The sequence below is a fragment of the Mastomys coucha genome, unplaced genomic scaffold (genome assembly GCF_008632895.1).
Source record: "Mastomys coucha isolate ucsf_1 unplaced genomic scaffold, UCSF_Mcou_1 pScaffold20, whole genome shotgun sequence".
Taxonomy (NCBI): domain Eukaryota; kingdom Metazoa; phylum Chordata; class Mammalia; order Rodentia; family Muridae; genus Mastomys; species Mastomys coucha.
The window spans coordinates 130504282-130516171 of record NW_022196903.1 but is presented as its reverse complement, the minus strand read 5'-3'; the positions used below and the strand labels follow the sequence as shown (position 1 = coordinate 130516171).

Below are 11890 nucleotides of genomic sequence, written 5' to 3'. Positions count from 1 at the left end.
CTCGCTGCCTCCCCTCCTTCTCCCCGCCCACACAGTCCCTCCCCATCCCCTCTTTCCCTCTCCTCTGAGAGGCAGAACTCCCCCAAACCCCCACGCAGGTATCCCCCAACTCTGGCACATCAAGTCTCTACTAGGCTAAGCGGACGCTCTCCCACTGAGACAGCCCAGCCTGGGGAACAGAACGCACAGACACGCAACATCTTTAGGGACAGCCCCCACTGCAGTTATTGGGGGACCCACATGAAGAACAAGTTTCACATCTACATATGTGTGGTGTGGCCCTATGTCCAACTCAATGCACTTTAGTTGGTGGTTCAGTCTCTGAGAGCCCCAAGAGTCCAGGGGAGCTGACTCTGTTGGTCTTCCTGTGGAGTTCCTATCCTCTCCAGGGCCCTCAATCCTTCCCCCTCATACTTCCATAAGACTCCCCAGCTCTGTCTGGCTGTGGGTCTCTGCATCTGTTTCACTCGTCAACTGCTGGGTGGAGTCTATCAGAGGACAGTGATGCTAGGCTCCTGTCGCAAGCACAGCAGAGTTTCTTTAATAGTGTCAGGGATTGATAGTGCCTGAGGGATGGGTCTCAGGTTGGGCTAGTTATTGGTTGTCCATTCCCTCACTCTCTGTTCCATTTCTGTCCCTGCATTTCTTGGTGACAAGATAAAATTTGGATAGAAAGTTTTATGGGTGTGTTGGCATCCCCATCCCTCCACTGGGGGTCCTGCCTGGCTACTGAAGGTGGCCACTTAAGGTTCCATGAGTTCCAAGGTTCTATGAGTCTCAGCTAAAGTTACCCCATAGGCTCCAGGGAGCCCCCCCCCATTCCAGGCCTCTGGCACATTCTAGAGGTGCTGTACAACCCTGCCAGCCACCTGTCAGCCAATGTACATTCATTCTCCTGGCCCCCTGGGACTCTCCTGTCTCTCCCCACATCTGATCCTGAAGTCCCCCATCTCTCCCCTCCCATCTTTCTCTCACCCAGTTCCCTCCCTCCATCTGCCTCCCATGATTATTTTATCCCCTCTTCTAAGTGAGATTCAAGCATCTTCACTTGGACCTTCCTTCAGGTTTAGCTTCTTGGGGTCATGGGTGTCCTGTACTTTCTGGCTAATATCCACTTATTAGTGAGTACATACCATGCTTGTCCTTGTGGTCTGGGTTACTGCACTCAGGATGATATTTTCTAGTTCCATCCATTTGCCTGCAAATTTCATGATGTCCTTGTTTCTAATAGCTGAATATTATTCCATTGTGTAGATGTACCACATTTTCTTATCTATTCTTCTGTTCTGGCTATTATGAATAAAGCTGCTATATAGTGGGTACTATATTTAGTGGATATAGTGGGGTACCTGTCCTTGTGATATGGTGTAACATCTATGCTCAGGAACAGTATAGCTGGGTCTTCAGGTAGACTATTTCCAATTTTCTGAGAAACTTCTGATTGATTTCCAGAGTGCTTGCACAAGTCTGCACTCCCACCAGCAATGGAGGAGTGTTCCCCTTGCTGCACAAGTCTGCACTCCCACCAGCAATGGAGGAGTGTTCCCCTTGCTGCACAAGTCTGTACTCCCACCAGCAATGGAGGAGTGTTCCCCTTGCTGCACAAGTCTGTACTCCCACCAGCAATGGAGGAGTGTTCCCCTTGCTCCACATCCTTGCCAGCATCTGCTGTCCCTTGAGTTTGTGATCTTAGCCATTCTGGCTGGTATGAGATGGAATCTCAGGGTTGTTTTGATTTGCATTTCCCTGATGACTAAGGATGTTGAACATTTCTTTAGGAGTTTCGATGTTCCTCTTGAGAATTCTGTTTGGCTCTGTGCCCCCGTTTTTAATGGGGATATTTGGTTTGTTGCTGTCTAACTTCTGAGTTCTTTATATATTTTGGATATTAGTCCTCTCTACACACACATGCACATACACACTTACTTAAACAAATGTAATTTAATATTTTTTTAAAAAAATCTGGATGTGGTATTGGACATCTTCAGTCCTACATGGGGGAGGCAGGAGCAGATGTGAACTTGAGAATTTGAGGCTAGCCTGATATTCATAGTAAGTTCCAAACTAGCCAGGGCTATATAGGAAGACCCATCTCAACACACAGACATACATAGACACACATACACACAAACACACACACACACAACCAAGCCAAAAACAACCCAGCAAAAAAATCAAAGCAAAGCAAGCTAATTCAAGGCAACATACTGTGGAGCTGAACTGTAGTCACCACATCTGTGTCCCACGGCCACATAAAAACAAGGAACCAGAATGCTGAGACCGGAAATAGTCTGTGATCAGGGCATTTTTAGGTTGGCAAGGTGGGTCTCTAGGCGTCTCTGAGGGACCCTTAACCCCTTAGGTTGGCTGTGGGCTTCATAGCCAGCTCTTCAGATCTCTGATGCTGAATGTTTTGGACCCCATGTGCAGGGCAGTCCATCTTAGAGAGCAAGCTAGCTCCCTCTCCAGGTAGTTCAAGGCCACAGGACTAAGCAGAAGTGAGTGGTGGTCTTCTGAGTTCTCTGCTTTGAACAAATCCTAAATTCAGCTGGGTTTTAAGGGAGAAGTCAATAACATGGTTTAATGGGAGATGGTGCGGTCATGGGGCTGGGAGTGCAGACCGAGGAGTGAGCAGCCGACCTGGTTTGCCGCCATGAGCTGAGCTATATATGGGGTTGACGTAGACAGCAGTCAGCCCCTAGGCTACAAGAATTTGTTCCCAGCTCTTCTGAGGCTGCCAGAAACTGACAGGCCTGCACTCTGTGACTCTGTCTTTCCCTATCAAATAGAAGTACAGTATGTTCAATTTATAAATTGTCACTGTAAAAAATTAGCATTTATCAAAATAGAAAATTATTGTAAGAAAGTTATGAATTTGATTTTTCTGTTTTTGGGGGGGTTTGTTTTGTTTTGGATTTTTTTGTTTGTTTCTTTTCTTTTTCTTTTCTTAAAGATTTATTTATTTATTTTATGTATATGGGTACACTGTAGCTAAACAGTTGTGAGTCCTCATGTGGTTGTTGGGAATTGAATTTTTAGGACCTCTGCTCGCTCTGTAGGCCCTGCTTTCTCCAGCCCAAAGATTTATTATTATACATAAATACACTGTAGCTGTCATCAGATGCGCCAGAAGAGGGCATTAGATGGCATTACAGGTGGTTGTGAACCACCATGTGGTTGCTGGGATTTGAACTCAGGACCTTTAGAAGAGCAGTCAGTGCTCTTACCCGCTGAGCCATCTTGTTTTGTTTTCTTTTTTGAGACTGGATCTCATCCTGTAGCCTAGGAATTCTTTTTAGCCTTGCTGGCCTCAAACGTGTGCTGACCCCCTGCCTAAACTGGGGGATTACAAGCATTTCCTCCTCCAGGTCAGATTTCCCTGCTTGTATTTTCAGACTACAGTGTTATAGAGACCCTGCACCCCACTTACAGGGTGCTCCATCCTAGAGAACAAGATAGCTCAGGCCCCTTTTCCAAGCAGGAAAGGTTAGCCAACCTAGAAATGCAATATTCATCACAGGCTGCTTCCAGTTTTGGTATCATATTTATAAGTGAAATCCAGTGTGTGCATGCATGTGTGCCATAGTGTGTGTGTGTGTGTGTGTGTGTGTGTGTGTGTGTGGTATTTGTGTATGTGCATGCCATAACACACACGTGGAGGTCAGAAGACAACTCTCAGGAGTGGATTCTGTTTCCATCCATCAGGAGTGGATTCTGTTTCCATCCCTCAGGAGTGGGTTCTGTTTCCATCCATCAGGAGTGGATTCTGTTTCCATCCATCAGGAGTGGATTCTGTTTCCATCCATCAGGAGTGCGTTCTGTTTCCATCCATCAGGAGTGCGTTCTGTTTCCATCCAGGGATGGAACTCAGGTTGTCCTGCTTGGTGACAAACGCCTTCCCTTGCTTCCTCACCTCACTGGCCCTTAAGGTGGGCTTGATTCGCTGAAAAGTCTCAGTATTTCTTAACCTCAGCCACAAAGCTACCACGGGATGTTATCTGAGGGTGGAAATTTAAAAAACACTGGTGTTTCTCCTTTACCCCTTAACTGAGAATGATGGGCCTTCCAGAGCTGCTGGCGAGGGAAGGCAATAAGGGTAGGATCACGGGAACAATGTTTCCCTTTATGGCCAAGCATTGGGACTTTGTACCCTCCTTTAGTCTTTTGCTTGCTGTCTTTAAGCTGGACAATATAGAGTCGCCCTCCCCAAGGAGCTTTTACAACCCAATTCATCATTTTATTTTTCTGTTCCAGAGCCTTAGGCTGTATTTTTCCATCCTCTAGTCTCTTAATGAGAGTATGTCCCTCAGGCACTCATTCACAAAAGAACACCTGCCCTCTTGTGTCCAGAAAGGGTACTACAGCAAGGAGGGAATTAGCAAACCTGTATTCTACCAGCTAGGATCTTCCTTCTGCAGGGCTCGCCCACAGCGGCCATGCTTGATTGTACTTTGAGCACTGCAAAAAGGACTTAGAAATGAATGGGCTGTCCCTGAAAACTGTCCCACCCCTCTGTCCCATATCCAGCCTGTGTCTCCCCAGAGAGGGTACTCTCTAAGATTGCATTCAAGGGTGCGCCATCAAGTCTGCACACGAGTAGGAAATTCACTTTTGCTCCGGAATCCTCTCGTGTAAGCTGACCCAGCCTTGGAGAATCTCATTCAGTCAGTCAGACACTCCTCTTTCCATTAAGATCCCTACCCGGAAACTCTGGACGTTAAACAGGTTGTGAGCGCTGAACGACTTCACGCAGTCTTAGGCTGTCAGAGGCCAAGTGGGCGATAGCCAGGCTTGGTGTGAGCTGTGCACAGGAGGGACTGAAACACGGTCTCTGCTTTCAAGTCCTCTTGTTCCTCGTTTTTGTTTGTTGAGGCAGGTAAGAGTTTCATGTGGCCTAAGTTGGCCTTGAGCTTGCCATGTAGATGGGGATGACCATCAATATCCTGATCTGTTTCTTTCACTTCGGAAGCTACAGACCGGGACCAACCACCACATCTGGCCATGCTTCCCAGAGACTTTGAACCCCTTGATGGACCCCTCTACTGGACTCCACCCTACCCAGGCTCCTAGAAGTTGCGCAATGATACACACCATTGGGGTGGGGGTGGGGGTCAAGTGTTTCATGTATGAGTACTCTTTATACACAAAAAGAGGAGCAGTTATTTTCATTTTCTGGGGAGGGGGCTGAAAAAAGTCATAAAACTCCTGTTTCTTTAGACATTAATGTAAAAGGATAATATGTTTTAGGTGTAAAAAGGAAGTTGGTATAACGAAAAAATATAAATAGTATATTTATACTATTTGAGTTAGCCATTCACAAGGTATATTGATTTAAATATCAGATGTACCCATAGATATGCACAGTTTTACTTTTTGGTTAACAAGCCAAAATAAGGGATCCTGCAGAGATGGCTCAGTGGTTAAGAGCACTTGCCGCTCTTACAGAGGACCTGGGGTTCGTTTCCCAGCACCTGCATGGCAGCTCACAAGTGTCTGTAACTCCAAGTTCCAGGGGTTCCGATGCTCCTTCTGGCCTCTTCAGGCACTGCACGCATGTGGTTTATGGTATACATACGTGTATATAAGGGCAAACCATTAATACACATAAAATTTTTTAAAAAATTTAAATACCCAAAAACTGTAATACTAAGGGCCAACAAGATCACTCAGTGGGTAAAAGTGCTTGCTTTGAAATCCTAATGGTCTAAGGTCAGTCCCTGGGACCCATAGGAAGGTGGAAAGAAAGAACTGTCAAGAGCTTCTCCTGTTGTTGTGATAAACATCGTGACCAAAAGCAACCTGGAAAAGAAAGGGTTCATTTCAGCTCGTAGCCTGCAGTCCATCCCTGAGGGACCGCAGGGCAGGAGCTGGAGTCGAGAATGTGGAGGGAGGAGTTGAAGCAGGGGCTGCAGAGGAGTTCAGCTTACCGGCTTGTTCAGCTTGCTGTCTTATACACACCAGGGCCACCAGGCCAGAGATGGCATTAGCCGTGGTCTTCTGGGTTCTCTCACATCAATCAAAAATCAAGAAAATAACCCACAAGATTGCCTACAGGCCTTCTAACGTAGGCGTGATCTCAAATAAGGCTCTGTCTTCCCAGATATGTTCAAGATTGTGTCACATTGACAAAGACAAACAAATAAACCAATTAAGAACAACCAGGACAAGAAGCAGCTGCACAAAGTTTTTCTTTGCCCTCCAGTTGTGTCACACAAGTATCCGTACATGTGACATATATGTACAACAATGATATGCTGAATATAAATAAATAATAAGGACAAAATGTTAAGTGAATAACAGTTTAGATAATAAAATGTAGATAGTAATGCTCAGATATGCCTAAAAGAATGGGGATGTTATAAAAAGGTAGACATTTGAGCCCGTGTCAGTCTGTTCTGTCATAATGGAGGAGTTTAGACTGGGTAATCTCCAAATAGAAGTCTGTTGCCGGGGGGTGGGGGTGGGGGGCTGGAGAGATGGCTCAGCAGTTAAGAGCACTGACTGCTCTTCTGAAGGTCCTGAGTTCAAATCCCAGCAACCACAAGGTGGTTCACAACCATCTGTAATTAGATCTGATACCCTCTTCTGGGGTGTTTGAAGGTAGATACAGTATACTTACATATAATACATAATAAATCTTAAAAAAAAAAAAAAGGAGTCTGTTGCCTGCAGTTCTAGACACTGGGAAGTTCAAGGCGAGGGCAACAGGATTAAAGGCGTGCGCCTCCACTGCCCAGCCAGACATTCCTTTAACACTCTCAGTTGTAGACCTCTATCAGTTGCTGACAATGCTCTGTCTTCTCACTGGTCCAGTTGTGGCTGATCTGCCTGTCCACTCTCACCCAGCACAGACCTCAACGCAAGCCTACACTGTCTCCGACATTTAGGAGACTCGCTGAATCAGGGTGTCAAAGTCTACTTTCAAAGCCAAGTTCAGATGCATGTAGATTCATCCATGTTTAAAAGTCATACAGACTCCAATAAAATTCCTAAAGAACAGATTAGAAGAAGGAAGACATCTAAATTCTATTTTTTAAAGATTTATTTATTTATTTTATGTATATGGGCACACTGTATTTATGGTTGTGAGCCTTCATGTGGTTGCTGGGACTGGAGGTTGCTCACTCTAGTCATCCCCGCTCACTCTAGTCATCCCCGTTCACTCCAGCCCAAAGATTTATTATTATAAATAAATACACTGTAACTGTCTTCAGACACAGCAGAAGAGGGCGTCAGATCTCATTACGAATGGTTGTGAGCCACCATGTAGTTGCTGGGATTCAAACTCAGGACCTTCAGAAGAGCAGTCAGTGCTCTTAACTGCTGAGCCATCTCTCCAGCCCCGACATCTAAATTCTTAACTGCCTAGCAATGGACCCTACTCCCACCCTCTCATATTACAAAATCCTGTCTCATCTGCAAAGTCCTGCCAAGTAGGGATCTAGTTCTGTCATTTATAAATACTCACATACCACCTATCCCTTGCATCCTGATATCCAGACTTTTTTGGCAATCTAGAAGGCTCTACTGGCACCTGTGTACACAGCAGCTTAGTAACATGGGCCAAAGCTGGGAGAGCCTGCTATAGAGGAAAGCAAACCACAGCTGCTATTCTGCCAGAGCCAAGGTGTATGCGAAGCCCTGTGCCAGCCATGGCTGTGTGCGAAGCCCTGTGCCGGCCATGGCTGTGTGCGAAGCCCTGTGCCGGCCATGGCTGTGTGCGAAGCCCTGTGCCGGCCATGGCTGTGTGCGAAGCCCTGTGCCGGCCATGGCTGTGTGCGAAGCCCTGTGCCGGCCATGGCTGTGTGCGAAGCCCTGTGCCGGCCATGGCTGTGTGGAATGTGTGCACAGGCGGTGATCTGTGCATTTGTCTTCTTCCAGGGTTCTTGGAGTCTCTGGATGACTTTTACATTCTTAGCAGTGGCCTGATACTGCTGCAGACCACTAACAGTGTGTACAATAAGACCCTGCTGAAGCTGGTGGCACCCAAGACTCTCCTGGCCTGGCAGAGAGTCCGTGTGGCCAACATGATGGCAAACGGTGGTAAGGAATGGGCACGGATATTTTCACAGTACAACTCCGGTAAGTAGTTCTGTACAGTAACCCTAAAGGCATGTACCTATGTCTAGCCTTACAGTTGTTCATCAGTTGAAGTTATTAACCAGTTAACCAGTTGAGGCATATCCATGTCACCTTGTGTCTTCCAACACTGCAGGTACCTACAACAACCAGTACATGGTCCTGGACCTGAAGAAGGTGACCATCAAGAAGAGCCTTGACAAAGGGACTCTTTATATTGTGGAGCAAATCCCTACATACGTAGAAAGTTCCGATCAAACCAACGTCCTGAGAAAAGGTACCTTTTCTCCCTCTTCTGTCAGGATTGTGTGCCAACACACGGTGCTGCTTCCATTTCTGTCAGGATTGTGTGCCAACACACGGTGCTGCTTCCATTTCTGTTGTTGTGATACCCCGAGGAAAAAAACCAACGTTGTAGTGATGGAAAACTCACAGTGCCATGTTACCGGCTAGCACGGTGGTCGAGGCAGGAAGTTGAAGCAGCTAATCATACCCCGTCTGAAATCAAGAGCCGAGAGAAAGGACGTGCACACACGTTTACCGCTCAGCCAGCTTTCTCGCCTCTTCTATGGTCCAGGGCTCAGATCCAGAGCATGTTACTGTGACACCACTTACAGGTGTCCTCCCAGATCAGTTAAGACAATTGTCCTCCAGACGTGCACACAGGCCAACCTGATCTAAACAATCCCTCCTCAAGGTTCTCTACCCAGATGATTCTAGGCTGAAAGTTAAAGCTAGTGTATCTGATGGGGGGATGCGCTGTGTGCGAGTGGATGGCAGGACCACCAGTGACAGGCATCCTGGTAAAGAATCATCATGCGCAACAAACATGTGAGAGGGCACTTCATTCTCTCGTCAAGCCTTGTGACCTCTGACCTCTAACAGTTCTAAAATCGCCATCTTTCTGGAATTCTGAGGGTTAAATTGTAAGTTCCACTGAGCACATCTGTGGTGTGTTACTCTGAGTCAGGCTGGAAAAGCAAAGATGCCGAGTTGCTTCTTTCTAGAAACTCTGGAGTATCGTACAGCCCAGAATGGGAAGAGCTGGAATAAGGTCTGATGTACCATGCCTAGTAGAACCTAAAGAGGGTCCCCTTAGTGGGAGGGACCAGAGATGCTAGCCATGGCCACCAAGGGTGAATCTCAGACACCTAAAGTTCAGGAATAGAATCTTGGCTTCTCAAAGTCTCAGGTAATGACTCAAACTCTCCAAACCTTACTCTCTTCAAATGTAAATGTGGGCAATCCTGATATAGACCCGCCAATCAATTACTATTAAAATCCCAGAACTCTAATGCCAGAAGTTATTGTTTCAGTACTAAGTTATCTGGTAGAAAAAATATGATTTGAAATGAATTAATTTGGTAGGAAAAAGAGCTGCCCCCAAATCTGATAAAATGGGCTTGAACTATCTTCTTTCTGCCTGTGTCCCCCTCCTAAAGACATTGTGTACCACATTAGTCATTTTTTTTGTCTCAGTGACAAAGCTCATGATGATAACTTAAAAGAGGTAGAATTTTCTGGGAGTCACTTTCTCAGCCTGGACCACTGGTGAGGTAGAGCATCCTGTCTGACACATACGGTAGAGGAAAACCATCCCCATCACAGTGGTGAGGAAGAAGAAGCATAGGGATAACCCAGGTCAAGACCACACAGCACATGCATCCCGGGCGTACTCCCTCCATCTAATTACCCTCTTAGCAACAGGAGAGTCTGAGAGTACTTCATCGATGAGGCTGGTACCCATGACCTATGACCTCTCCATGGCATCACCAATTAGGGAACTTCATAACTAGATCACAACACACATTAGGCTACATAAGGACCAATCTCTCCATTCTGAGGGGTTTCCCATGAGAGTGTATTATCGCATCATACACACCTCACTGCTATACCAACACCTGAAAAGTTCCCAAGCCTGCTTATTTGGCCACTAAGCCTTGGTGGAAATGCAAACATGTGGAGCTCTATCGATTCACAGGAGGCATTGGGAAATCCATTGAGAAAGGGCAAAGGGCATGCATGTGTTGCTAATTTCATAGCTGTGATTTCAATATCTGATATGTGGCCCCTCAAAGGGGTTCCGACCCACAGGTTGAGAACCACTGTGACAGCCGTCTGAGTCTTTCCCTTATGTTCTGTCGTTTGGTCTTCACAGGAACGTTCCAGAATAGTGTCATATGACCATTCCACTGTGAGGATAAGAGGCTCAAGACAGAACAGGAAGTGTGCTCCAGTAAAAATACTGTGCAGCCATTCTTTAAATTGAAAACAAAACAAAACAAAGCAAAAAACTCCTGGAGGATTTTGAAAGCAGCTCAGCTCTGGGACGGGGGCAGTGGGACGGGGGCTTTTGAGAGACGAGGCAGGCAGCTGATCTGGCTAAGCCATGTCTCCCTCACAGAGGGGATGGTAATGTTCAAACCCTCACCAGGTCAATCTGGGAATAAGCAAGCTTCTCTTGAAAACGCTTTTGTAAATGATGAGGCTTTATGAAACCGTGACATCAAACAGATGCTATTTGGGTGAGCTGCTCTCACTGACTGCCAGCAGTTAACTTATTACTAAGATTGGCAGTCCCCAAGTACTGCAGCTGTTTAGTGTCTACAGTGATCCTTTAGAAGAATGGCTTATTTGTATGGTACTGGATTCCCTTCTGTTGCCATGATAAACGCCATGATAAACTCTTTTACAAGAGTTTATTTTGGCTCAAGGCTCCAGAGAGAGAGTCCATGATGGTGGGAAGGCGTGGCGGCAGGCTGCAGGGACAGGAAGCTGAGAGACTGACTACATCTTTAGTCACAACCAGGAAGCAGACAGAGCAAACAGGAAGTGGAGCCAGAATAGAAACCCCCAAAGCCCACCCCCACCGATACACTTGGTCCAGCACAGCTGCACCTCTTAAAGGCCCCCTAACTTCCCAGACCGGGCCACCAAGAGGAAAAGCAAGTGTTCAAAGAGCTGAGCCTCTGGGGAAGGTTTCACACTCCGAGCACCACAGATGCCAAGATACAGCGTTTGCGGACGTTGCAGAAATGGAGACATTAGGGCAGAGAGGTGAAGCAATTTGTCCAGTGTTGGAGCTAGGCTTGGAGTCCAGTCAGTGTTGCTTCTGAGTCTGTTTCCCCCAGGTACTTGACAGCGTTGTCCTTATCTCCATGCTTCCTGGTGCTGGTTCTGTGCCCCGGCAAGGCTGAACGCCTGCTCTGTCCCTACTGTAGTAGACTAGGAGATTCCCACAATAGTGAAAAAGGACATACAAGGGCCAAGAGAACACAGAGGTAGGAAATCGTTTCCTCAAGTAGAGAAACTAATTCTTCAAGTTGGAGTAGATTCACTGTGATGGCCTTCACTGAGACATTTTCATCCAAGCCCCTCATGCCCTTTGACCTCATCCATCTGCCATACCCCTCCTCCCTTGCTTTGTGCTTCCACCCTTTCCCTGCCAGCCCCTCCCTTTGTCTACTTTCGCATCGTGTATAGAAAGCACACAGACAGAAACATACTGTGAGAGTCTGGCTCGTTTCCCCTTCGTATGATCATCTTCAGATGCATCCTTCCTGCAGATGAGATTTTCTCAGTGGTTGAATAAACCCTACCAAGTAGGGCTGGCTCTATTGGCTAGCTACTATAAACAGTACTCCAGTAAACACAGATGCCCAGGTGTCAATGTGGTGTGGTTTTTTTAAGATGTGCATTCCCAGGAGCTGTATAGCTGGAGCATATCACAACAGATGGTTTGCACGGCGCCTTGCTGCCCGGATGGCAGCAATAACGACGAACACACTTAGACTTCTTCTCTCGCGGTTTA

The 11890-nt window shown here is 46.6% G+C and overlaps 1 protein-coding gene across 1 annotated transcript in view; it reads left to right on the top strand.

Annotated features, from left to right (window-relative positions):
* Positions 1-11890, top strand: part of Plbd1 (phospholipase B domain containing 1) — a 62999-nt gene that overhangs the window by 47964 nt on the left and 3145 nt on the right. The window contains exons 7-8 of the mRNA XM_031383674.1: positions 7882-8082; positions 8216-8356. Of these exons, the coding sequence (XP_031239534.1) occupies positions 7882-8082; positions 8216-8356 (342 nt within the window). The remainder of the gene's footprint in view (positions 1-7881; positions 8083-8215; positions 8357-11890) is intronic.